Source organism: Poromitra crassiceps, assembly GCF_964638095.1.
Source record: "Poromitra crassiceps genome assembly, chromosome: 15".
Taxonomy (NCBI): domain Eukaryota; kingdom Metazoa; phylum Chordata; class Actinopteri; order Beryciformes; family Melamphaidae; genus Poromitra; species Poromitra crassiceps.
Genome location: NC_139634.1, coordinates 24,796,440 through 24,810,254, shown reverse-complemented (window position 1 = coordinate 24,810,254; position 13,815 = coordinate 24,796,440). Strand labels below are relative to the sequence as shown.

Sequence of the window (13,815 nt, the reverse complement as noted above, 5' to 3'; positions counted from 1 at the left end):
TTGGTTCTTGTTTCGATTTGTCTTTTAGTAGAGATCCAAAGTCACGCCCACTTCGGGTTAAGCATACGGACCAGGGGATCACATCCTCCATTTTCTTTCCCATAGACATTTGATCAAATACTTGTGAAAATAGTTTTACTTGGTCAAACCAAGCGATTCAGCTATATTTAGAATCAAGAGAGACTATAAAACATATCACTCGGAGTCGGACCAAAAAGTTGAATAAAAATATGCTATTTTCTCTCCTGATTCTAAATATAGCTGAATCGTTTGTTTTGACCCTGTAAAACAATTTTTATAGAACGTTATGAAATGTCTATGGGGAAAATAAATGGCGGATCAATTCCCTTGCTTTGTATGTGTAACCCGGAATTGAGTGTGACTTTGGCTCTCTATGTAACGCTCTTTTAATTGTCCTGGATTTTCTCAAAGATGTATACATCAGTGCTGTAAACAGGCACACACAGACTGGGAAAAGGATGGAGAGGTAATGTCCTGTCGTATCGCTCCATCCATCCATCCAACCATCAGTTCTGTTTTCAACTCGGTTTTCTCAGTCCTGCTGAGAGTGACGGGTCCTCACGGTAAGGCTATCCCGCGACCGTCTGTACACCCAACGCACTTCCAAGCAATCCCAAGGGTAGGGTGTCCAAAGCCTGGCAGTGCTCCAAATAATTCCCGAAAGGGGAATGCTTGATTCCTAAGGGGGTGGTTACCCACAGAGTTCCTCATTGTATTGTTTTGTTGTTTTTTTCGCTGGGTGTGGAAGGGGGGCAGGAGGGCAACATCAGGCGTGGGCCTCTAAGGAGATGGAGTTGAAAACGTGATGCTCTTTTGCGTTTTTTTTTCCTTTCTCTCCTTTTTTAGCCTTTGTCGTTGGTACTGATTGTGCAAAGTCACGCGGTCTCCGGTATGTCCACGCGAAAGGAGCTAGCAAACCCTTTTCCTCGCTGCAAAGCAGAGAAAACACAGCCTGGTTAGAGCATGGGGGGATGGGGGTGCAGTTTGTGTCAGAGATTAAAGTAAATAAACAATAGCAACACAACAACTACAAATGAGAATCCACCCCCCACAAGGGCAGTGCTAAATGACCTCATTCACAGAGTCCCTCAGTTCCTCTTTTCTTTTAACATAGATTGGTTAGGAAAGATTATGCATACTGGAGAGTAGAACATTTCAAGGACCTGATCAACTAATACATTCTCTTACAAAAACAGCCTTCTGGCAAACACTTTTGGCAAGCCTCTGACAAAGTTGCCAAAAGTTTATAATAAAATAACTAGACAGAATAGCAATGTATGAATGATATGAATATGGTGACAGTAGCAACACGCAATGAAATGTTTTATGTTTTGTTGTTTGTCTAGATAAGATAAGTCTATGCAAATAGGCAGACTTTAGAGGTCATAAAAAAGTGCTCCCTATCTGTGGGAATGTAGCAATCTGAACACTCTTCAAACATGAGTAGACTCTTTGCAGGCTGATGGAACATGCACCTAAAACAGTTTGAATTTTAATTACTTTGCCCCTGTCACCCAACATAGAGTACCACAGGAATGAGTCCGGAAGACCTGAACGTTAGCATTTCCGGCTCTTATGTATGAAAGTTGATAGGATTCTTCAAGCGTTTTCTGAAAATTGCATTTTAAAAAACCATTCACGCTTCAAAAGTCATATAGTGGTCCTCATTTGTGAAGATTATCTTGCTGAACACAAACTTCGCTGTTTCATAAACTTTTGTTAACCACAGACCTTATTTCATTCATTTAACCGAAATTCCCATGCAAAAATCCCATTGACTTTTACACATATAGGAACCAAGAAGTGCACAGACTTCTGGGTAAGCCTACAAAAATACATTATCACTGCGGTACTACTTGGGACATTGGCAGAGGGGTGATTGATGGCGGAGGACGGGATAGAATCATGATAGACTGAATATCTTCCTAATCTGATCTGGAGTCAGCCAGTGATACACAGAGCCCCTTTTGTCCCAAGAGACTGGCCTGGCCTGGGGGGAGGGGGGATCACTGTGATGCAAACCAGGGACAACTCAGACAACATGTCACGGGGGGCGGATGGGGGGGGGGGGGGGGGGGTCAAGGAGGGGGTACAGACTGTTTTTTTCTCAGCCCTTTGGCTTTGGCCCATTTGAGGTCCCCCGCCCCCCTTTTGTTGTCGTCCTAAATAAATTGGCCATGCAATAATGTGCAATAATCACCACCCCTCCCACACACTCCACCCACATTCCCATGGAGACCCCCCAACACACACACACACACACACACACACACACCCTTCCCCCACCCCTGTTATCCATGAGTGATTGAACAAGGGTGAATTGAAATGGAGCAGGGGATGCCAGACTTCCTGGGTGTCGTTGGGTGTGTTTGCGACCCGTCTGAGCCCACATAGTGGAGGCGTTTGGCCCAGAAAATTAGCCTTGAAGCTGCCGTTCAGTCGGCAGGGCATACAGCATCAGGAGTGTTCAGTGTTGTATTTGTCAAATTAAAACTGTGGCCACATATGGCTTTGCGGTTAAAAGGTAATTTCAGATATGTTTGAGTAAGGTGACAATATTTTCATACACACATTCAGCTGTTTCCCCCTTCCTGTTTGCAATATTGGTATAAAGCTTTCAAGCTAATCCAGCCAACAATAAATGTTGCATCAAATGAAACCATGTTTAATGCAAAATGGTTGTAAATACTTGTAAATCAATGTTGAAAATCTATACCTTGAATCAACACATTGTGCCTTTATTTTATTCACATTTTATTATATTTTGATCATAATATCACTTCAAACCACAAAACTCTACCTTTCTATATTTAATATAGTCCGCTGTCAGTTGTACACAACATAATTAAATTGAATTCTAATTTTGTGGTCACCGTTTTTAAAACCACGGCAATTGCTTAGGTTGCATCTCTTGACTATAAGGTGTAGGTAAGTATAATAAGTAGCCTAAGCTTGGTGAACATTGGTGATTGGAAATGAAGTAGACGGCATCCACTTATGGAATTATATGTATCACCACTATGGCTGATGAGAGTTTGGTCACTAGTTTTTAGATGAATTACATAAAAAGGCAAAGAAAATATGATGATTGACCTCACTGAATTTTCCAGGGTTCTAGGCCTATTTTTAGCCTATCTTTTCACATTTTGGTGTTGTGGTCTCCCCCCCCCCCCCCCCCCCTTTTTTTTTTAAATATATTTAAACACAAATGCATTAATCTCTCAATTAATCTAGCGGTCAAAATGGCCGCTTACAGCTGTTCTAGTTATGGCATTTTGGCACTTCTTTAAACTTGTTAATATACACATATTACACTTCTCTGAGTTGTTATAATGCACGTTTTGGTGTTATTTTTCATAGTTTTAAAATATATCTTAACACAATAAATGCATTAATTTCTCAATTGGGTATTTTTCATGAGCGATTATAGAGTATGGAATCTAGAGGTCAAAATGACCGTTCAATGGAATTCTGGCCCTTCTCAAATCTATAGCTGGCATTTTGCCACAACAGCAGCAGCAGAGCGAACAATGCTGGATATTTGTATCAAGCAGGTTACCATGTCATGTCAGAGCTGGGGCTTTGCCAATCGGGTAGCGCTTCGTTTCCCTGTGACACCCTGCATTTTGTCCAGCCCCCCCAGACCTAATGGGACCCTTTGTTTGAAATGGTGCTCGTAAGGTATCATGAACACATAGCCAGTGTTGGGGAAAGTACTTTAAAACTGTAGTTTACCAAACTACTAGCTACATCACATTGAAAAGTAGTTAAACTACATCTTGACTACTCCAGGGTTCCCACACCTTCTTCAACGTCAAATTCAAAGGACTTTTCAAGGCCCAATTCTCCAAATTCAAGGACCCAACACGGCATAGTTTGAGCCATGGATCAAAGTTAATTACGGTACTGTTACAACACTGAATGTTTATAATGAGAACTAGCAGAAGCTCACAGACAATTAAAGAGAGAGGCTTGAATGTGTGAACACTTCTCAACTGTGCCCTGTTAGTTCTAATTGCAAATTACAGAAATCCACCGACTGCAACACAATATTTTGTTTTCACTTGTGGAGAGCTGGAGGCGGAGCTAAATGTAATGTCTCGTAATTCTCTATGCAGGAACAACCCTAATCTCCCCATGTGTATTTTCAAAAACTGCCTTGATTTGTTTTCCCGTGGGATTCCTGCTACTCTCAAAAAATGTAGCTTATCAAATTAAAACTGCTTTCAAAAAGTAGTTTGACTCTATCCAAAGTGCATCATGGGAAATTATCACAATTTGAGTGTGAATCTCAACTGACCTGACATGTGAGTAAAGTGTAGGTGTGTTTGATTTAGGGACCAGGGCAGGGCAGGCCAGTCCTCACTTAAGCAACCTGAGGAAGGTGTTTTAAGGAGACGATAGGGAGCACTTGTTGAGGTGGAGTGAGGAAAATGCAACATTTCTCAGGAAATTCATAGTATTTGATAGCAGACATCTTGGTCACAAACCACAGGTCATTTTATTCAAATAGCAGCTGATTGCCATTATGACAACCATGGCCAATGAGCTGTGGCATTGTGCCATATTGTATGACAAAAAAAACATCATGAGAGTACTATGAATAAACTGAATAAACTACATGTCATAATTACTGAAAAAGCTACTGGGATTTGAATGTAGCTAAACTACCACCCAACTGCTGCAAATTGTAGTTAAACTAGTAATTGAACTACATGTAGTTAACTACTCATGGGTTTGATTTTCAAAAAAAGTTTATCTCTGCTTCTATTGGATGTATGATATGCACAGATGCACATCATGTACATAATGGCTGTAAAATCACCTGTCTAACCTACATCCACATATGAGCTTTCAGATATCTCCCTTTTGCTATGTACACATATCTATTATGTTTTCATAATTGTTTAACTATTTCATACTGGTATTTTTACATTCCATTTTGCTGTCTGTAGATACTTATTTCTCGGCATACGCTTTTACTTTATTGCTTTATTGATTATATTATTTAATACAGTTTTCATTGCTTACCTGTACTTTATATTCTATTTGCGTGCTTATATTCTACCCTTTCCCCCCTGCTGAATCATCGTACTCCTGCTGTGGTAGCCATCTCCTTTCCTCACAGGACAAATCAAGTTTCATCTTATCTTGAAATGCATGGCAGTGCACCTGAAGTTACGCATTACCTGATGGTGATATATGTGATGATGGAAGACAGCCTTTGCTAAAGAATAAGAAATTCTAATGTGTGTAATTTGCAGCTTGCTTTTTGATCCAAGGATAATAAAAAATAAAATGAAAAGAAAGATAGCAAATGAATAAAAGATTAATTGAAAGAAAAATGTATTTTTCCCCCTGCTGCTCTTAACAGCATGCCGTGGTTTTAAATGATGGCGCTGGGGACGCAGCGGGGCTCTGACAGTTTGATCATTCCAGCTAGCTGTGTCGGCTGATGAGAGAAGGGGCCTCTTCAGGCGTCGCTTGACAAAATTATAATTAAGCATTATCACCAAATTGCAGCGATTGAGGATGTCTCTCTTTGTGGCCTTTGAATGAGTTTAGAAACAGTAATTCCTTGGGAAATGCGCCTTTTCGCTGCTTTCCCCCCTCAATTATCGAAAACGTGTTTTTTTTGTACCTTCGGCACTAGCGCAACATGGCGGCTGCCGAATGAGATGTTAAGCTCGCTGCCTGGCGTTCTTTTGAACTGATTAAAAACAGCCATTTTTCATTCCCTGTCTGAGTGCGAGGGGAAGTGTCTCTTATATTACAAGAGCCATTTTTCCGTAATGAGACAGCCCTGCCTTAACGCTAACATCTCCACCCGTGTCAAGGCAACCTTATGGATCCTAATTGCTTTTGGCACATTATAATGTGAATAGCCCACAGGTCAGTGGTGGTGGTGGGAGGGGGGGGGATTGAAATGGTAGGTGAGGTAAGATGAGCTCATCACATTGAGAGTTAATGGAGATGCTTGAGAAAGAGGGAAGAGTTAGTTAAACACTGAGACAAGAGGCTCACAGCGTGAAAGGGATTTCATGCTGCGAGGGAGGAGAGAGGGCCGGAAATTTAATTTACAATTGTTTCTTTTTGCACATCATTTGATCACCAGATCAAAAAGCTTGGACAGCCTATGGGCACCAGAATAAAATGTCACCATTGTTTCTGCAATCCACGCATAGAATATCACATTTCTGAAACAAAAATATGTTGCATGTCACGTCTCTAGATACGTGTATATCAACGTTATACACACGTCATAGAGTTGGTTAGTTTCATTTATTTATCCCTTCCGAAATTCTTTTTGCATCTGTGGCCACAGTCAGACAAATATGCTACAAATACAACCACAGAAAAGACATTACAATTAAAGGTAAAGGTAAAGTCCCACTGATTGTCACACACCTGAGTGTGAGAAAATTTGTTCTCCGCATTTGACCCATCCCCTGGGGGAGCGGGCAGCGGTGAGCGGCAGCAGTGCTGCGCTCGGGAATCATATGGTGATCTAACCCTTTGATGCTGAGTGCCAAGCAGGGAGGCAAATGGGTCCCATTTTTATAGTCTTTGGTATGACTCGGCCAGGGATTGAACTCACAACCTCCCAGTCTCAGGGCGGACACTCAGACCACAAGGCCACTGAGCTTAAGACATTTGATCACATAGAGTCTGCTATTGTGGCCAGTAAGGGTGTTTTGGTCGGCGTGGATGGAGGGCATAAACGCTTGCCTTTCACATGGAGAGCCGTGTTCAATCCCCAGGGTTTCCAAAGTCTATATTTCAACTGTAAGTCACGTTTAACCTTTTGTTTGTTTGTTTGTTATTTAAGCCTAACCAAAACCATAACCCTAACCTTGACCAAGTTGTGTTAGTTGCCTAAACATAAACAAACCATAACCCTAAGCTTGACCAAGTTGTGTTAGTTGCCTAAACACAACCGTTGTGTTTAACGTTGGAAAGGCAGAGAGGTTTTCAAATTAACCGCTGCTTTGTTTCAAACTCACGTTGAGATTGTACATATCTTTGGACTGCGGAGATTGACAATGCCAACATTTTATTCTGGCGATTGGGTTTGGGGAGGAGGGACAGTTAGGCCCGAAGCTGTAGGTTTGGTTCCCAAACTGGGGTAGGTGGAGGTACTACAGGGGGTACATGAAAGAAAGGGGAAAATGAAAAAATGGAAGAATAAACCATGAAAATAGGGGGCACTAATTTTCTCTCTTTCACTCCATTTCTTATTTTGTAATGTTATATTCCTCAAGAGGTGGGTTATCATTCATTCATTGCATCATCTGCTATAGTTTTCTCTTGCTGTTTTCTAAGCAAAATATTGTAGTTGGGTAAAGGGGGTACTTGGATTCAGAAATCAGTGAAAGGGGGTACTACCGAAGCCAAAAAAGTTTGAGACCCACTGCTGTAGGGCAAAAGCAGAATACTCACTTAAATAGGCTGGAGTATAAGGTGCTCTGGTGCTAGGCAGATATGCCTCCAACTCTTTCCTCTCTAGCGAGCCTTGGGCAGGGTGATGGCTGGGGTGACGGAGGTGGTTGTGGAGGTGGTTGTGGAGGTGTTGGTGGTGGAGGTGTTGGTGACAAACAGGTATCTCTTTGCCAAACGTGGTGAATGACTTATGGTCCGTTTGCTCGGGATCAAATACCTCAGTGTCCGGGACCGAGTCCATGCCGGGCACGTGCAGGTTGCTGCGGTAGTCGGCGCCCTGGCGCCCGTCGGAGGGCACGAAGCTGGGCATCCAGCAGCGGTCGGAGTGGCCCAGGGCCTTACACTCCTCCGTGCAGTTGGAGAACAGATCTGTGCCTAAACAATAGATGGAGAAGGGGGGATACAGAAAGAGAAAGAGATGTTCACTGGTGTTTAAGTCAGTAGCAGTTCATGTACACGCTGACTAAAAGGAAACAGATACGTGCACATGTACACGCTTGGTCCTCCTGTGTCTATTAAAAAAATACCAGCCCCTTCTCATTCCCAGTCCTGTGGCGTGATATACCGATTCTCATATTCTCATTGTTTTTGGGCAAGCCGGGTAGCCACAACCCCAGCTACTGCTTTGAGGGCAGGTCTAGGGGTCAAAATTGAATGAGTGACAGGTCGTAGTACCAATGAGAGAGTGGTTTGTTTTAAAAAGTCATCAGTCAGGTTGTGTGGGCGCGCCTGATCGCTAAAGTCAGTACTGATTGGTGCCCTAATGATTTTGGGGGAACCAATCACTGGCCAGGATTCTGACAGCAGTTTGGAGCTAGAAGTGTCCCAGACCCAGAGAGAGATCGGCAGCATGCAGTAACTATTGTATCAGACCCAGAGAGAGATCTGCAGCATGCAGTAACGTAGTGTATCAGACCCAGAGAGAGATCTGCAGCGTGCAGTAAGGTAGTGTATCAGACCAAGAGAGATCTGCAGCGTGCAGTACCGTAGTGTATCAGACCCAGAGAGAGATCTACACTATGCAGTAAGGTATTTTATCAGACCCAGAGAGAGATCTGCAGTGTGCAGTAGCGTAGTGTATCAGCAGAGAAATCTGCTGCAAGCAGTAACGTAGTGTATCAGACCCAGAGAGATATCTGCAGCATGCTGTAACGTAGTGGATCAGACCCAGAGAGAGATCTGCAGAATGCTGTAATGTAGTGTATCAGACCCAGAGAGATATCTGCAGCATGCTGTAACGTAGTGTATCAGATCCAGAGAGAGATCTGCAGCGTGCAGTAACGTAGTGTATTACACCTAGAGAGAGATCTGCAGCGTGCAGTAGCGTAGTGTATCAGCAGAGACATCTGCTGCAAGCAGTAACATAGTGTATCAGACCCAGAGAGAGATCTGCAGCATGCAGTAACGTGGTGTATCAGACCCAGAGAGAGATCTGCAGCATGCAGTAACGTAGTGTATCAGACCCAGAGAGAGATCTGCAGCATGCAGTAACGTAGTGTATCAGACCCAGAGAGAGATCTGCAGCATGCAGTAACATAGTGTATCAGACCCAGAGAGAGATCTGCAGCATGCAGTAACATAGTGTATCAGACCCAGTGTGTGCGTGTGTGTGATATGCTCTGTAATTCCTCATGGCAAGGTTCTCTCTTTCACCATAGCTAAGATCAAAGCCGCCCCCGCACGTGCGCATGCACACACACACACACACACACACACACCCACCCACCCACACACACACACACTGTAAAGTGTGTAAAGTTTGTAGTTTTGTAGGGGTGTGTGATGGAGTGAGGGGGTGAACGCCCCGTGGGACTTGCTGAAACACCTCGGGATGAACTCTCTCTCTGCTGGAGTCTCTAGTGACTTCACAACCTACTCTAATTTTGTTCTTTTGATGGTAGAAACATCGTAACCACACATGAAAGCAACTAAAAGCACACATTAAATCAACTAAAAACTTGATGTCTAAATCAGTGTTTGAAAGCTTCATTTCCACACCGCTTTCTCTTTCTATCTAAATGGCTCATAACATGGACGTAGCTTTGATTTCAAAGGTGGAGGGGACACATTTTGTATAGGCCCACACACTCAGGCCCAAATAGTTTCTTGTTTTTCTAAAATTTTGGCCATTTGAAGCCAGATTTAGAGGAATATCACATTTTAAATTAGCATTAGGATTAGACTGTTGTGATGCTCCTTTTCTCATTCGGATAAATACTGTATTGGGATTTTTGTCAATTATTTGTGTTGTTATGGTTATTCGTTTAGTGACTCACTTCTACACTGCTGCCACTTTTCTTGAAAAATAGCTCAATCTTGCTTCACATAAAAAGACTATCTCTACAATTCAAATTAATTTAGAGAACAAACCTGTTATATTCTCATTTCAAGTAATAAGGGCTGTGTGAGAACCAAGATGGCAGCGGCCAAAATACCAAACTGGACGCTTCAACAAGAGTCCACAAACCACTGGGTGATGTCACACACACTCTGTCCATCTCTTTGTACATTATACAGTATGGTCCCCTCACATAGCAATAATTGGTAGACCCCCAGCCAAAATCACTACGACAGCTACCCAATCTAATGTTATTGCCTTCACTTCTTTAATCGCACATAGAACAATCCTTCTTTGGAAATCCTCCCACCCTCATTTAAAGCTTGGCTACAGAATGTTTTTTCCCGACTTAAATTGGAAAAATTTAATTTCCACTGAGGGGCTCTTCGGATAGCTTTCATTCTCACTGGAGGCCATTGGTTGAATATGTTGACAGCTTTCCTCTGGGTGAAGTGGCACCATAGAAATCGGGTTTAGCCCCACTGGAGACGAGTACCTCGCTGCCTGCCCACACACAGCCAGCTGGTCCCTATCTACGGAAGCCTACAGGTCAGATGCGAGTAAATATAAACCTTTGTCCTCCATTTTTGACTCTATTCACCTTATGTTCAGACCTTACAGTGGACCAAGCGGAGCGGACAGTGAAGGGGTAAAATAAATAACGTAGCCTACTACTTTGAGCCGGTACACAGCAAGCAAGCGAGTATCCACTGTTAGCCAGGTCAGATAACGTTATCGTCGACAATGACGAGCACTTTCTTGTAAAACATACCTGGACTCCAACAAAGAAAGCTTCAGATAGTTTTCTCTCCTCCGAGGCAGCGCGAGCCATTTCGTCAATAAAGACCCGCAGACGTTAACGTAATTCCCTGGAATGCGAGACTTAACGAGCCAGTTACATGGCGTTGCATTCTTAGACATTGCCGTTTGCTTTTATTTGGTATGTTACATACAATTGGCAAAATTATTAGTTAATTCAGAGTTAGATGATATTGGAGCAGCGCAGCCATTTTTTATTTTATTTTATTATTATTTTTAGCCGGAAGTCGTAAGACGGCCACAGAACCGGGTCAAATGGGCGTGGCTACATAAGGTGAATACAGGTGGTTATTTGTGAGCAGTTATTAATTTACTCACTTACTTATTTACTTTTTAAAATAATTACTTGTTTATTTTTTTTAATTTCCCCCCTCTCTCTGTGATTACTTATCCTTATGCAATGAGGTCCAATTCTGTTCTGGGAATGGCTCTGTGGGATGAGGTATAGCATGGGACAGGGGTTCCCAAACGTTTCCGACCAAGTACCACTACGTACCAAACCAAATTTCCCAGGGACCACTCCCCCCCCCCATAAAATAAAATTTGCTGATTTAACCATGCAATAGCAGCAGAAAGGCTAAATAACAATATAAGGCTAGCTGGTTCAAAATGGACACACACACACACACACACACACACACACACACACACACACACACACACACACACACACAGACACACACACACACACACCTGCCAACATTAGGCTGTGAAAAAGAGGACCCCTTTAAAAAAAAAAATTCCCTCGCCAAAATTTTGCCAAAATTTGGAGTGTTATTTAGCTACCTTCCTGACAAGCTAGCATGACGTCGTTGGTACAAATCAATTCCTTAAGTCTTCTAGTTTCATATGATACCAGAAACTTCACTCTGGCTTTAAAACTGAGCCTGCTGCAGCCTCTGAAAGTAAATGTTCAAAATTGTGATGTTTCCCAAATATCACGATATTTCCGAAAATCGGCCCAATCCGGCAACTGCTCGGGGTTAATGTGTATGTAAAAACTGTTTGTATTATTTTTTTTGTTGTTGCAATTCTCTGGTGGACTACCAGGCGGAGCCCCGCGGTGGCAGTTTGGGAACCAATGGCATAGGAGAAGGTAGAGGGCAGGGGAGCATGCATAAATTGGATTTTGGGGATGTTCAAATGTCAAAAAGAAAATATAGTCTCTTAAATCATGTAATGTACATTTTGCTCTGTTTTCTGCTTTTCTTTTAGAAGAAGAAAATAAGGGAAAAAAGGACTTATGGAACCTCCTTAAGGACCCCTGCATGTGAGAATTGTTTCAACTGTTGGGTCTAAAATAAAGAGTGTGGTTTTCTTACTTATGCTGTCTACACCTCCTGGGGCAGAGGCTGCCGACAAGAGCCTGCTCTTCTACCTGCTCTATTTGTAAAGCACCTTGAGATAACTCTTGTGATTTGGCGCTATATAAATATAATATTGATTGATTGATTGATCCCACTTTAAGAATCACAGTTTGAGTCTACTGTTTGTGTTATTATCAAGAGCTGTGCAATGTACTCTTCAAAGCCATTAGCAGCAAACTGCCTGCGCTGCCTCAAACTCAATAGTATTGGATTACCAGGCCTGCCCCTGTCCCAGACGTGACATCTCACTCCCTTTTTTCTCCCAAAGCTCAGAAGGCTTTTGTCCTACATGAATGGCTGCATGTACACCGAACCAGTCTGACAGCGTCCCTGCCTGCCTGTCTAACAAGGAGAAGAAGAAAAAATAGGTTTAATTGTTTAGTTTTGGCCTGACTGAAAGGTTATAGTGTCTCCTGATTCTAAATATATAGCTGAATCGCTTGGTTTGACCAAGTAGAATACATTTTAGAAGCATTTTGCGAAATGTAGATGGAAAAGTGAATGGCCGATGAAATCCCTTGGATGGCTAACCTGGAAGAGGGCATGATCTATTCAGGCTGAATGGATGCCTTAAGCCAAATTGTGTTTTCCTGCACCCATATGTCCCCCCCCCCCCTCCAGCAATCGGGCCCAGAGCCTACAGCCTACTATGTGTGCATGTTTTTGAAATCCAACCTAAATCCGCTTGTTGTGTTGTGTTATGTGTGTCTGAGTCACTCAAATCTGAACTGTCCAGCTCGGGCTATCTCCTGCTAATCCCTCCGAACGCAGCCTGATTAGGCTAAGACTACCGCTGTCCAAGTAAGCAGTGTGCGTCTGGGTATGTGTGTCTGGGTGGGTGGGTGTGTGCGTGTTCCTGTGTGTCTGTGGCGGTCAGCAAAGAGGGGAATTTGCTTTGTTACAAAGCGGATTAATTTGCCTTGCCGTCACTAACGGCTTGGAAAAGTGCCCAGTCTCCCTAACGAGAGGCTTTCTTATTAAATATTAACCAACACGCCATAAATACACCATCACATTACATTTTAATATGGGCTCGAAACTACTTACTGTTACAGCGAGCCCCTTTGCTTGATGTGTAACCAGCTCAAACACGTCTCGCACTAGCCTACCAACGCACCTGGACATGCAATAGTGCTGCAGTGTAGAATGGAAGTGCAGTTGGGTGATATGGATCAAAAATCATATCACGGTATTTTTAGGCTGAATAGTGATAAACAATATATCTGTATTTTCTACGAAGTGGGCTAAATGTTCAGTTGTAAGTCAAAGCCACATGTGAGATGTCACAAGCACCTTTATTAAAACAAGACTGTGAGCAAAGTAAAATGCAAAGACAGGGTTTGCTTCCCTCACTATTTGTGCATTCACAAAATATTGGCACAATGAGATTTTTGATATATAACCATCAGTAATGTGGATATAATGACTACGTGTGTAAAAGGCAAATAATAGAACAGCTAGAACAGTCTGGTAAGTTCAGAAAATGACACCACTTTACTGTAATGCAGCCTTTAAAACCAGGAAAAGACAACACTTGTGCCACATCACCATATTGCCATATCCAAAATCTAAGACGATATCTATATATCTATATTGCCCAACCCTAAAGTGGAGGGGGGGAACTCCCATAAGGAGACACAGTGAAATGACAAAATGGATGCTGTGTTAATTCTCAAAATGGGAACGAGAAATGTGGCATTTAGACTCACAGTCACAGAGATAAGCACGTACCGGTACATGCTCTCTCTCTCTCTCTCTCTCTCTCTCTCTCTCTCTCTCTCTCACTCACACACACACACACACACACACACACACACACACACACACACA

At 42.6% G+C, this 13,815-nt stretch overlaps 1 protein-coding gene across 2 annotated transcripts in view; it reads right to left on the bottom strand.

Moving 5' to 3' along the window:
- Window positions 1–770: 770 nt before the first annotated feature.
- The window catches only part of pcdh10b (protocadherin 10b), a gene marked incomplete at its 5' end in the record, with an annotated part of 40,209 nt that continues 27,164 nt past the window's right edge, over window positions 771–13,815 (bottom strand). Inside the window, 2 exons of one of the 2 annotated variants that reach the window (XM_083652290.1) lie at window positions 771–950; window positions 7,679–7,836. In XM_083652290.1, the coding sequence (XP_083508416.1) occupies window positions 897–950; window positions 7,679–7,836 (212 nt within the window). In that variant the 3' untranslated portion in view covers window positions 771–896. Of the gene's footprint in view, window positions 951–7,461; window positions 7,837–13,815 lie in introns of both variants that reach the window. The other variant, XM_083652289.1, reaches the window with a different exon arrangement.